The sequence below is a fragment of the Ceratotherium simum genome, chromosome 1 (genome assembly GCF_057802395.1).
Source record: "Ceratotherium simum simum isolate JZ-2026a chromosome 1, ASM5780239v1, whole genome shotgun sequence".
Classification (NCBI taxonomy): Eukaryota; Metazoa; Chordata; class Mammalia; order Perissodactyla; family Rhinocerotidae; genus Ceratotherium; species Ceratotherium simum.
Window position 1 is genome coordinate 92,637,514 of NC_141900.1, and position 14,931 is coordinate 92,652,444.

The following is a 14,931-nucleotide window of genomic DNA, read 5'->3' on the forward strand; positions in this document are numbered from 1 at the left end:
TCTTCCATGTCAAGGAAATTTTACAGTTAGAATCTCATTCATAGATTATTATACTATATATTATATTTATAAATAAAGATTTATGATAAATTTATAAATAAATAAATTATGCTAATAAATTTATAAATAAATTATCATAAATATTTATTTATAAATATAATATATACAATTTTTGAAAAATCATCTTCATGTGCTTTGTAATTGATGAAAACACAGTGTCAAATTACCACGTCTCATTCTGAAGGCGGAGAAGAGATGATGGGTAAGTCTCCTAGACTATCATCTGCTAGTTCCTCAGTAGGCATAGTCTTGTTTCTAATGATAGTCTCATATTTTACTGTTATCATTCTTATATTTTTCATGTTTCTAGCTATCTAGGCAAAATACTGTTGAAGTAAACTTTTAGTTGTCTCAGGACAGGCTATGGTGTTTAACCCTTATGTATACATCTAAAAAGGTAACGTGGGCTTATTACTCTATCAGTTGAGGGACTCTCAGGCAACATTGGCGAGGCTGATGATATTATCCTCAGCGTTTGCTCAACCATTAGGCTGCTTCTTAGACATCGTACATCTGAAGGAGATGGACAAAGAAAACCCAGAACACTGCCATTTTTGGTAAAATGTTCAAATAGCAGCAGAAATTAGAAATCTATAAAAAATATATACACAAAGATTACATCTTAAAAACAAAAGTTAAATAAATATAAACAACTGTCAATTCAAGTTCATGTGAATTCCTCTTGATTTCTTGTTTTGAAAGTTTTTTATGCAATTACATATCTTCTTTCTCTGGATTCCAGTTGTTATCCATCATGGACTCCTTTTTCCCTGACTTTTCTTATTCTTCTAGAAAACTTTTTTAGTAAATCAGGCTTTGTTTCACCGTGTGGCATAGTGGAAAGAACATGAACCTGGGAGTCAGATACCTAAATTTGAATCATGGTCTAGTACCTGCTGGCTCTCTGATCACTGTCATCTGTAAAATGGGAAAAGATGATTATTGTTCTCAGGATATTGTGAGAATTAAATAAAATAATGTGCAAAAAATTCTAGCACTTATAAATTTATCATCAGCTTGTTACATTATGCATGCACCTATGAAAACGATCATTATATATCAGGCATCCTGTCTGACTTGGACAGAATGTGGAGAAAATCCCGTTTATTTTATTTAGTTTCCGCTGTGTATCTAAATATATATCAGAAGTTATTTTATTTTATTTATTTAATTTTATTTTATTTATTTTTTTTCCTGAGGAAGATTGGCCCTGAGCTAACACTTATTGCCAATCGTCCTCTTTTTCCTTGAGGAGGATTGGCCTTGAGCTAACATCCATGCCCATCCTCCTCTATTTTGTATGTGGGTCTCTGCCACAGCATGGCTTGACAAAGGATGTAGGTCCATGCCAGGGACCCAAACCCACAAACCCGGGCCACTAAAGCAGAGCATGCCGAACTTAAGCACTACACCACTGGGCCAGCCCCCAGAAGTTATTTTTAAGAAATCATTTTAATTATCATTCTCTCTGTAACAGTTCAGAAAAATCAGTTACTGTCAATGTCAAAACTTCTATGTAACTGATGTGAATACTTTTGTGAGAGGTTATATATCAGTTCACATATTTAGGAAAAAGTTTTGAACCTTATATGTCACATATTCTCATGTGCAGAACCTCTCTTACTAACTCTATATCTTACTTTGAACATCTCCTGGCCAAAGTCACAATATTGGCCTGGAAAAAATGATCCTCTGTTATCTAAACCAAGTACCCAACTTAAACTTGGGGCCTGGGGGATAATCACGGCAGGTCAAAGGGATAAATTTTGGAAGCATACATTTGCTGCTAGGTAAGACTGTTCCTCAGACAAATGATAAATATCTATAGCAGAGTCTGGAGTCAGGCACTCTGGGTTTGAGTCTCAAATAACTTAATTCTTTGATCTTTAGTTCAACATTCATAGAAAAGCATATAATAATATATAATCACCTCAGGAGTTGCTGTGAAGAGTAATCATGCTCAAAACATGTTAATCATTATCAATATTATTATTATCATTGATGATTTAATATTATTGATAACTTAATATCATTGATAATGATAATTTAGAATTACCAGTACCACTACACCCCACACTCTTAGTCTGTTTCATACACACCAACACACACACACACACAATTTTCTGTTAACTATTGAGAAAGGTGATTAATTTATACCCATTTAACAAATGTGTGTATTCATAGCATTTATTTAATGCTTAACATTTACAGATCATGGTTCAGAGACATGATCTCACTTTGATTCTTACCACAATTCTAAAAGAAAAATAGGGTTATTATTATTCTTTTTTGAGAAAAAAGAAAATTAAGCTTCATGGAAGTTAAGTGACATGATCAGACTCACAGATAACAATTACGAGCAGAGATTAGCACCCACAACTTTGCAAGGGTAATACTAAACCATGATACATTCCTCACTGCTCCTTATAGGGACTCACATAGTAAAGAAACTAAGGGCAGAAAAATTTTTTCTCATAAGTTTCCGTAGTACTTTCAGGACTCAGTCTTAAACTAAGGTTGTAAAATACCAAACGGATTACTATACACTTGCCACATTAAGACGTTGAGTTCTTTGAAGGTCATTTTCATTGTTTAGTCTGTTGTGATCATGTTATTTCATCAATGATGTAACAATTATTGCTTTAATAAAATCCTATGATGCCACATCAGAAGTAAAAACTTTTAAAGAAATGTAAACAGCAGAGGTGACAAGAGACTGATGAAGGAAGATGTTTTCTGTAATAGAAGAGGAACAGTCCTTACATAGCTTGTGCACCACATGGAGAGAAAAGAATGTCATCCTTCAAATCCTTGTGCTTGCTTCTAAGTGAGATGTTGTGTTGTATAACTTTAGTATAAACTAGCAAATATTGTAACTAAAAATTTGGAGGATACAATAGCAACTAAGTATGTTAACATAATATAAATTTACTATGTTCTACCTGGGTAAGAATTCCAGGTCCCCCAAAATGGAATGTGTCTTAGCTCTCAACCTCTGAGTATAGTTCATCATCATACAAATACTTAAAAATTTCGCATATTATTGGATAAAGTATGATTCTCAAATGGGGAAAGGAGAGAAAGAGTGCCTAACCAAAAGGCAAGGACGTTGGTTTTAGTTGCAGATATTTACTCTCTAGCCTTGAAACCAAGGACAATTCGCTTAATCTCCTCTTATACCCTCAGATTCCTTCTCAGATAAAGGAGATGACAGGACCTGTTCTGTATATTTTATAGAATTGTTAATATTAAGTGAGATAACATATGTTTGAGAGTCCTAAGATTGTGTTTTCTTTTAGTTATTTCTTTTTAGTTGATAATGTAATGCCTGGTCATGGTAAACAAAAAGAAGGAAGAAAACAAGTTAAACAAATAATATGACAGAGGTAGAGTGAGAATCGTGCTGCTCTATGTTGTTGTAAATTTTTAGAATAATAACAGTTATTATTAGCATAAGTTATATGGCAAGAACCAGATGACCATTGACAAATGAGTTACTTACTCTTACAGTTTCTTAATCTATAAAATAAGAGATCAAACTAGTTTATTTTTTAATGTAAGTGTTATATTTACACATTATTCTCCAGAGGAAGTCACCAAAAGCTTTATAAAACTAAAATAAATATAGTCCTATGTTTTATTGAAATGAATGTGAAAAATAAATTGAAGTGTCAAATAGGACACTCAGAAAATAAATGGTATTTTTCAATCAAAATTTATTAAAATGAACATTTCATGAAACCTAATGAATAGACAAGCAAGTCAGAATACTGATCTTACAGTTACCTTAGCTAACAAGGAATCTTTGGAAGAATGATTGGATTAATGAAATTATTTTGTTCAACTAAATTACATGAATAAACAACTGTATGATGATCAAAAAAAGTGCTGTTAAAGAGAAGTGCTATTGAAACAATTCCACTGATTAGGTAAATAGAGATTGAATTAATAATATTAATTGTTGATCCTGTATTGATTCAATAAACATTTTTTGAGCATCAGTTATATTTGAGGCAGTGAGCTGGACAGTAGAGCTATAAAGACTAAGTCAAAATTCACTGTTTTTCTAAGGAAGGAGGAAAATACATAGATAGGTGTATCAATCAGTGTCCTATGGGTCAATGGTATGAACAGGGGATCTGAAAATAGAAACCTGACAGGCTACTAACTATATGAAAAAAGTGCTCAGCATCTCTAGTAATCAAAGAAATACAAATTAAAACAAAAAGCTACACTTTGCCTCCCTCAGATTGTCAAATCTTAGGAAGTTGCGTAATAAGAATTGTTTAATGGTTATTGAGAAACAGGACTTACCTGATCACAGTAGGATCTGCTGTAGCCATCCAGGAGAACAACATGGCAGGATTCAGAAGAAGGCTTACAATCATACCTTGGTCCAGTGGTCCCACCCCTGGGCATGTATGATAGGGAAATTCATACTCAAGTCCATGATACTATATAGAAGTTTTAATGTCAGCACCTCAAGCAGTTTGAGGCAACCTGCATGCCCATCACTAGAGAAATGTATAAGGAAAAATGTCACGATTTGCTTACTATGGAATTAGAAGCAATACATTTGAAATAGCTAAAGCAACATTAAAATATGATATTGAGTGAAAAGTAAAAAGAAACAGAACAAAAGCTAGAAGAGTATCATTTAGTAAATTAAGATCATTAGAAAAGAAAAATCTTCCATTTTCCAGAGTTGCATATCTAACCAAAGAAATAGTCTAAGCAATTCAAGCAAGTTCTAAAGGACAGAAGGGATAACAGAATGTGAGAATTAGAAATGAAAAGAAGGAAAATAGTCATAAAATAAAAGTAAGAGAGGGAGCTTGCAGAGACTGGTGAGGATGTTGGTTATAGTCTGAGGAATGTGATTAACTCAGCTTTCCACTTGACTTTCAAAAAACTCTAACTCAAACAGGCAAATAAGAACAACAGAACAGAATAAAATGACATGAGGCATGCTATGGAAGCAGAGATGAGAAAAATCCGGCTAGGCCAAGAGCTATCAAAAGGGCTTCTTAGAGTTGATGATGCTGAAGGTTAAGTAGGAGGCCCCAAGTGAGAAATGTGAGGATGTAAGGATGAGGGGATATGAGGGAGGTGCTTTAAGTAGGAGGTGCTTTAAGCAAGGGGGCAAGATTAAAAATTTTATAAAGGACTTAATTATGTCAAGGATATAAGGAGGTAGGGCCTCACATAAAGGAAAAAAAAAAAGACAGTAAAAAATGGGAGCAAGGCATAAATTCAAAAGATACTTAAGAGGTCGCATTGACAGGTCACGGTTTCCCACTGGCTGCAGGAAGCATGGGAGAGGCAAGAGGCCAGGAGATGGCTCAGAATTTTAACTTTAGCACTTAAGTGTTGGTAATATGGGTAAAACAGGATGTGGAGAATTTTGGAAGGAAATATGGCAAGTTCTATTCCATCAAAATTACTTTCCTGATGAAACTCTTCAATGTTTCTCTATGACTTAACGGACTAAAGTAAACTCCCTGTGTCTTCCATAAGGACATTACGATGAGACCTCTGCTTCTATATACCTCTCCAGCCTTATGTGTAAATCTGTCGTGCTATGCTTTAATAAAACCAAGATCCTCGTAATACCTGGTGAGGAATTTAGTATTGAAGAAAATGTTTCCTTCTAAATTTAATACACAAGAGACACTGGGGATGTTTACGAGATGGATGAGGACCAAGCCGACAGAGATAGGTTGTGGTGTACAAGGGTGAGACAATACATAATGGACCAAATTTTAAGACACATAAGAGAAGAGAGGCTTTAGAAGGGTTTCCTAATATGGCTTATGGATTCTAAATCAAGAGGTCTGGAGTGAGCCTGAGAATCTGCATTTTGTTTCATTGTAAAAGGATATGTTCATAATGAAAGAATTAAATGGTATCCTAAGCACATAATGTTAAAAATAAATGACCCTTTTTAAGCCCCTTCTTCTTGGCCCAGTAACTGACACTTCATGTATAATTTTGGAAGGCTAGATGGTGAGTTGCATACCATTAACATCATTCCCCTGATTAAACTCTTCAACGTTTCCTCATGACCTACAGATTAACGTATATATATAATCATCTTTCTAAATAAATGGAACTATATTCTCTTATATTTATGTCTTGCTTTGATCATATCATCTTCTAACTATATAACTTTCCACAACAATGCCAGAACACATTTATCTACCTCTTTCTTTTAACAGCTGCATACTATTCCATTGTAACAGTATTTTATAATATATTTAATCAATCCTCTGTCAATGAATTCTTTTAATATTTCTAGGGTTTTATGTTTTGCTATAACATTTCTGAATAAACATCCTTGAGTAAACCTCTTTGCACATTTTTATAACTATAGCTGAGATATAAATTCCTATGTGTAGTATCCCTAAGACCAGCATTTCTTCATTTCAAATCTTTATAAATGTATATAAATTTTTATAGATATAAATTGCCCTCCAAGGAGGTTACCCCAACAGTCCAACCAATAATGTCCAACAACTTTCACACTGTGAACGGACAAATGGTTTCCATTGCTTGTGTTTGCATTTTTTCCTCAATCTAGGTTAACACTCATCTTTGGGTGACTTGGATTGTCTTAAGGTGCCTTAGGATGATGACTTAGGGCCAGGATGCTGGGTCATGGAATGGCTGAACCATCTCCTATACCTATCTCCACTAATGGCAAAGTGTTTGCATTTTTAAATTGGGAGGTTGAATACTTTTCATATGTTTAAAGTTATTAACATTTAATTTGTCTTTTATCTAACTAATTTATCAATGCTTTAGACTGTTAGTCTTTTCATCTTTCCTTATTTCTTTTCAAAACTCTTTTATATTAAGGAAATTAGGTAACTTTCTATCACGTGCTTTACAAATATTGTTTCCAAATTTTTATTTATTTTTTTATTTTATTTATTTTTGTGTGTGTGTGTGAGGAAGATTAGCCCTGAGCTAACACCTATCTCCAATCCTCCTCTTTTCGCTGAGGAAGACTGGCCCTGGGCTAACATCCGTGCCCATCTTCCTGTACTTTATATGGGACGCCACCACAGCATGGCTTGACAAGCCGTGCGTCAGTGCGTGCCCGGGATCTGAACCCCGGGCCACCCCACATGCGCACTTAACCACTATGCCATGGTGCTGGCCCCCCCCCCAATTTTTATTTTTACTTTTATTTTTTCTACGCAAAAATTTCAAATAATTATGTAGTACTTACGTATATTTTCTTTATAGATTCTGAGTTTTGGGTCCTATTTATTAAGGCCAATCCCCTCCTAAGATATTGTTTTTTAAAAAATCCTTAAAGATAACTTGCTTTCTAAGCAGAACAACCCATTTGTTTAAATGCTATTTATACTATGAAGGTGCTTAGCAAATTATTTTCTACATGGATTTCAAGGGAAGACCACTGCCCCATCTGTATCTCTTTGTAATTAGTGGCACTTAAATGAATAGACATTTCTGAATTTTGAAATGCCCAATAAATAACTTCTCAACGATGCTTACTTTCTGATTCACACAACTCACATCGATTTTGTCAATTTGTTTTTCCTACAGATGCTGTATCTCCAGAAATATGTCACAGCTCCTTTGATGAACTCTTAACTTTCTTTCCGTCCTTTATGAAAGATCTCTCAATTGTCACCTGACTTCAGTGTTATTATCTGAAAGATGCTGACTATGTTTTTACTTAAACACAACAGAGTTGGGCAGCAGAAAGTACACTCAGGTTTAATAATTGCTTCTTTACCCACCCATTGCTGCCACCAGAGCATATGCCTCTCATAGACAGGGACATTATCTTAATCATCACCAAATACGCAGCCTACATCACAATGCCTAATATAGAGACATTGCTTGATAGGTATATGAGGACAAAGTGAATGAGTGAATGATTGAACAAACTAAGGTTCGTGGTCTTATATCTGTCATTGACTTGATATGTGACCTTATATAAGTTATTTAATCTTTCTGGGCTTCAGTTCCATCTTCTGCCAAACAAATATAAATCCTAGCCTGACTGTACCAAAGATTTGGCAGGAAGAGGAGTAACATAATAGACTTGGCAGTGATTTGAAAAATAAAACATTCATAAAATTTACATAATCACATCCATATGTATTTAATAAGTAACTTCTTTTGCAGGATATGGAATATTGGAAGTGCTAACCATGTGACACTTACTACAAGCATAAAACAGAGATCAGAGAAAAATAATAGTCATTGGGGGGAGTGTATTGGCTAATAAAGTATTATTATCTTATCTTTATTATTATCATTTTCAGTATCATTATGGAAAACACTTAGAGCTACCAGGTGGAAAGGTGCTATTGACTATAAAAGTCACACATTCAATATAATAAGTTTTATATTTTCTTTCATAATTTTATCCTCCCATTGGTTTATTAATTTTTATGTCTGTACCAGAACCTCTTGATGCTCAGAAAATTTCCTTTATAATTTTGGTTTATTTAGTTCAATTCACCAATATTATACTCAGTTTAACTGATTGATGACAGATAGATAGATAGATAGATAGATAGATAGATAGATAGATAGACAGACAGACAGACAGATATATTCATGTCTAGGCATGGACACATTCAGAATGTTATCAGACTTCAAATATATTGCTGGCCTGAAAGGATCTTTTGAATCCTCCATTTGAAGCTTTTGCCTTTTATGTGGAGAACTGGGGCAGGGAGGCACAGTAAACATGTAGGGCAAGGAAGGAAGATTGTGGAGAAAAAATGTAGTTCAAAAGGAAAAAATCTAATACATTTTAAAGCAATGTTTCTATTATATTTGTTAATTTCTTCTATTTCCTTGCAGGTTTAAATGTGTATTTGTCTTCTTGGCTCCTGATTAGAGAACACAAAATGAATAACTCAACAAACTCCTCTAACAATGGCCTGGCTCTGACCAGTCCTTATAAGACATTTGAAGTGGTGTTTATTGTCCTTGTGGCTGGATCCCTCAGTTTGGTGACCATTATTGGGAACATCCTGGTCATGGTCTCCATTAAAGTCAACCGCCACCTCCAGACCGTCAACAATTACTTTTTGTTCAGCTTGGCCTGTGCTGACCTCATCATTGGTGTTTTCTCCATGAACTTGTATACCCTCTACACTGTGATTGGCTACTGGCCTTTGGGACCTGTGGTGTGTGACCTTTGGCTAGCCCTGGACTATGTGGTCAGCAATGCCTCAGTGATGAATCTGCTCATCATCAGCTTTGACAGGTACTTCTGTGTCACGAAACCGCTCACCTACCCAGTCAAGCGGACCACGAAAATGGCAGGTATGATGATTGCAGCTGCCTGGGTCCTCTCCTTCATCCTCTGGGCTCCGGCCATTCTCTTCTGGCAGTTCATTGTAGGGGTGAGAACTGTGGAGGATGGGGAATGCTACATTCAGTTTTTTTCCAATGCTGCTGTCACTTTTGGTACAGCCATTGCAGCCTTCTATTTGCCTGTGATCATCATGACTGTGTTATACTGGCACATATCCCGAGCCAGCAAGAGCAGGATAAAGAAAGACAAGAAGGAGCCTGTGGCCAACCAAGATCCAGTTTCTCCAAGTCTGATACAAGGAAGGATAGTGAAGCCAAACAACAACAACATGCCCGGCAGTGATGATGCCCTGGAGCACAACAAAATCCAGAATGGCAAAGCCCCCAGAGATGCTGTGACTGAAAACTGTGTCCAGGGGGAGGAGAAAGAGAGCTCCAATGATTCCACCTCAGTCAGTGCTGTCGCCTCTAATATGAGAGATGATGAAATAACCCAGGATGAAAACACAGTTTCCACTTCCTTGGGCCATTCCAAAGATGAGAACTCTAAGCAAACATGCATCAAAATTGTCACCAAGACCCAAAAAGGTGACTCATGTACCCCAACTAATACCACCGTGGAGCTAGTTGGTTCTTCAAGTCAAAATGGAGATGAAAAACAGAACATCGTAGCTCGAAAGATTGTGAAAATGACTAAGCAGCCTGCAAAAAGGAAGCCTCCTCCTTCCCGGGAAAAGAAAGTGACCAGGACGATCTTGGCTATTCTGTTGGCTTTCATCATCACTTGGGCCCCATACAATGTCATGGTGCTCATTAACACCTTCTGTGCACCTTGCATCCCCAACACAGTGTGGACAATTGGTTATTGGCTCTGTTACATCAACAGCACTATCAACCCCGCCTGTTATGCACTTTGTAATGCCACCTTCAAGAAGACCTTTAAACACCTTCTCATGTGTCATTACAAGAACATAGGCGCTACAAGGTAAAACATCCTTGTAAAGATGGAAGGTGATCAAGGGGAGCTTGGGAAGAAGAAAAGGGATAAAAGAGCTCCTAGTTTTAAAATCTCTGCCATTGCACTTTATAGTCTTATTATGGAATGTGCAATTAAGGAGCCCAACAGTGACACTCTTACGGTGCCTATGCTCCAGTTTGAGAAACTTGCACCTTATAAACCCTGTCAGTTTAGGAGCAATGAGGCCATGAAAGAGATGTGTTGGACTTGTGGATTTAAGGAACTGTCTACGCTTTCTCATACGCTCTTGAAGAAGGGCTTTTGAATCTACAATTTTATCTCTGCACAATAAGATTAATAACCTCGCTCCATTTTTTTCATTTTTTTTATTTCCCGTGTGTCCATATGAGGATGAAATGCCACAATTACAAGTTAACATGCAGACTTAAACAGAAAGAAATAGACATACACTGAGGAAGTGAAGGAAGAAAATCAAAAAAGGATGTAGAAATGGTCTCCAGAGTGTTAACCATATATTATTCTTTTGTTATGATTTTATTTGGAAAAATGCAACATAACAAATGCTTATTTTTTTACCTTCCCCTTTTCCCACTATAGAAAGAAAGAAAACAAACAAAAAACCTGACTAGATCACATTATTATTTTTCTCGTTATGGCATTGGTGTTTGTACTGCCCTGTTCTACTGTGTGTAAGGGCAGAATCTGCAGGACTTTCACTAAATACAGCCAGAGACAGCCATGAAAATGGGCATTTCACCCCTGCCCACTGTGTTTTTTGCATTCTTTGGGGGTATAAAAGCCTATAAGGATTTAGTTCACTTATGGTCCTCTATGTGAAATGTTTTCACCAATCTGGTTTTATCCTAACTAGCCTCCTATTTTAATAGAATAGTCTACCTAATACATAAACTTGCTTAAGAAACCAAAGTCAATTTTTAAATTGAGATTTTGTCAAATTAAATAATGGTCATTCTAGTTGGAGAAAGTTTGCTGAGGCCAGATGAATTTTGAGATAAGAAAATAGAAGGCTGAAAGGGCATTCTGTTTCAACCTGAATCTACCTGACCCATGTATGAAATGCTAACTTGTAAAACATGAACTCCTGGCCTTTGTCAGCAGGAAGAAGATGCTGCCTTATTCATCTGGAATCCTAAATAGGATTAACGTACTCTCCTGGCACCAGTGACTTCTGGGTCAGTCCCAAGAGATTAAAACCTTCTCTTCAATGCCTGCTAAAGGATGATATTCAATTTATAGTCAAGTCAGGTTGTTTATAACTATCCTATGACCAGTAGAGGGGGAAAAAAAAGAGTAATTCAAAAACATTTGCTAAAACCGCATGTTCCATATTTCTCAAATTGTCAGTTCTCTCTAAAATTTTTTAACTTCAAAATTCTATCGATAGAAATGTAGTAATCTTTGTGACAGAAATGTAGTGGATCACTAAACCAAAGCCAAGCAAACTCAGCAGAATCTGAAAAAAGAATGTACGTGGCTGTACCTGTGTCACTTCTCACCATTTCTCTAATTCTAGACTATAAAATAGTCGTGTCAGGAACTATTACCTAAATGGTGGCTTTATAAAGAATCCTGTCCATGTAGAAACTTTTTATTTGATACCCCAAATAAATATATGATTATATCGATTCACATTTAGCTAGTTATTTTTATCCCTCAACTTTTTTCTTATTATATTTGCTATAATCTTCCAATCAGATTTTCTAAAGATAGCCCAATTAATAGAAATCAAATTTATAAAAGCTTTTTCAAATTTCATACTTTGCATTTTAGATTTATGGGCTTTATGATATCTTGATCAGTAATATCAATGGGATTTGCATGATGAATTTGTCAGTATTAGACCTTAGCACTTTAATTAGAGTTATTTTGTGTGACTTGGCTTATTGATGGCGTTTCAATCTTGAGAGTTAAAAAAAAGCACAAGGCAAACAACAGCAAAAAATCAGTTAGTAAGAAGCAAATTTCCAGCAATGTTTGTATGGAACTTATCTTATATAAAAATAATTTCTTGTTTGACTAACTTGTTGTTCCCCCCCAAGTCTTCTATGTATAAACATACAGCATCTGTTCATACAGATTACTTTACAATTACTTCAGTGTAAACTTACATTTTAAATCTGAAATTATTTTTCAAATCAGCGAATCAATTGAGTGGAAGGGACATCAAGCCAATGGGCTACTCGGTTTCCTGTAAACAAAACAATTGACTGGCTGAATATTTCACTTATTAACTTGTTGTACCATTATGATGTAGATTCAGCTTCAGTTGAGATGAACTCTTTGGATTCAAGGATTCAGGATTCTGGATTTGGGTCTTTTTTTGTCTGCTCTAACAATCCAAATCACCATGAATTAAACTGCCTCTTACTCTCCATTGCCATTACATCCTTCCCTGTCTTCCTTCTATTCTTGATCTTCGCCATAGCCACCATAACCTTATTGAAAGAGAAACTGTCAAGCACTAAAGAAAGGAATTGCATATAGACTGACACATCATGGAAGCTTTGTCAACTGGAATCAGAAAAAAAGGAAAGAGTACTGAAAATGGTAGATGATTTAAAAAATATGGAGACTATATTCAAAGGTTTGCGTTAACTATTTCTGGATTTGTCTATTTCAGTGGCTGTTAACTAGGGACGATTTTGCCCCCCAGGGGACATTTAACAATGTGTGAAGACATTTTTGATTGTCACGACTTGGGGGAGGGCTCTTGGCATCTAGTGGATAGAGGCCAGAGATGCTACTAAACAGTTCACAATGCACCGGATGGCCCCCACAACTAAGAATTATTTGGCTCAGAATAGTGCCACACTTGAGAAACCCTGGTCTATTTTAAGGGATTCTAGAGCTTGCTTTGTATAATTGGGAAAATAATCCTGTATCACTATTAGAATGTCAATGCAAATTGCTCACCTGTTTGAGAAAGGTAATGCTCACCAACCATGTATCAGACACACTGTCATCCATTGAGTCTGGTGTATTTGTAATTCACATATTGGGAACACAGGACACATCTACGTATCCAAAGTCACCAGACCATGCACATAGCACATTGTTTCCACCATCTTAATGTCCAATGGTGACTGCCACAGAGTCCAGTCAATTGAGGTTGCACTAGTTGGCCGTTAAAATGGTTGTAGTTGATACAGTCAGTTTCTATTGAAGCTGCCATTTTTCCTTTCAAAAACATTAAGGGCCTCTTTCAGAGACAATATGATTCATCTCCTTATTTTCACTGAAAAGGTGAACATCTGTCAAGAATTTCTTCTCTCCTCATAGCAATAATGTAAATATCCCAGAGTGGTCTTATTAGAAGAGGAGATTAAGAAAGTGAAAAAGCCAGTTCATTTCTTGAAAAAAAGAAAGAAATGATTGCTCTTTCACCAGTTCATTATTTAATTTAATCCTAGCTCCCAAGTGTTAGGACAAAGTCACCAATATAATAAGTCACGTGGGATACGCTTTCTTGTTTGAATGTGGAAGCTGGAGGTCCCACAAGCTCTTTGTCCCTTCACTGCTTTTTTGACCCTGAAGATCTGACACTGGGGGAAATGGGAGTTCAAAATGATGGCAACATATACTTAGAAATGCAATCTAATTTTATTTTCTCCTACTTAGTTCATCGGTAGTTACCTTTTCTCCAGTTTGATAAGATCCCTTTCAACAACCACAGTACTGGTGTTGCAAATAGATTAGGGAAGCACCCAAAGCTGGATGAATTGTGCAAAGTGTATTTTCAGCATGTATATACAATACCGTGCCTCTTAAATATGCTTCTCTTAAAAGGGTGCACGCCGCAGCATGAACTGTGTGCATATTTAATGTATCTTCCTGGAATATGCTGTATGCTTAATATACATATTCTATAAATAAAGTAATGAAATGTATAATAGAAATACATATTTCTGTATGCAAATAAATATATTATACACAAAATCTTAACATGCAATATGGTATCTGTTGCTTCAGAGTAACAAAAGTAGATTTTATATGCCCAATTTTAAAAGAAAGTAGTATTTGCTTTTGAAGGAAGAGGTTTAAGAACAGCCAAAATCTTACCCATATTACTATTAAACTGCGTTATAACCTTTGACAGCATGGCACTGATTTTAAATATCTCTTGGAGGACTATATTAATAAATCTTTTTTGGTGTGACCCCATGTGACAACAATACTTTTTGCTCCTGTGCTCCTGACAGACCTCTGACTAGAATCTTCCCAGCTGTTACTATTCCAACAGCTGTGTTGATCTCATGTCTGATTGCCTGATGAGATTGCAACCAATTCATTGACACACAGCTTTGCTCTCCTCTAAATTAACTGATTTTTGTCAAATAAATAATCAGACTGGGAGGAAAGGATGACCTTCAAAATGTTTTTCATTTTGAAAAACAAGGTAAAAATTGTTCAAGAACTGTATTTTATAAACCATTCTTTTCAGTTTGGGGCCAATACAGTATCCCGTATATCAAATGTTTAGTGTGGTACGCTATTGCAAGTTTCTTCAGGAAATGATGAAATAGGCGGCTTACTTCTGAGGGTCCCATGTTTTCTCTACAGCA

At 35.8% G+C, this 14,931-nt stretch overlaps 1 protein-coding gene across 1 annotated transcript; it reads left to right on the plus strand.

Annotated features, from left to right (window-relative positions):
* The first annotated feature begins 8,918 nt into the window (after window positions 1–8,918).
* On the plus strand, window positions 8,919–10,358 carry CHRM2 (cholinergic receptor muscarinic 2). The gene has a single exon (XM_014787721.2). It carries the CDS (start codon window positions 8,958–8,960, stop codon window positions 10,356–10,358), a length of 1,401 nt encoding a protein of 466 aa, XP_014643207.1. The 5' UTR covers window positions 8,919–8,957.
* Window positions 10,359–14,931: the final 4,573 nt, after the last annotated feature.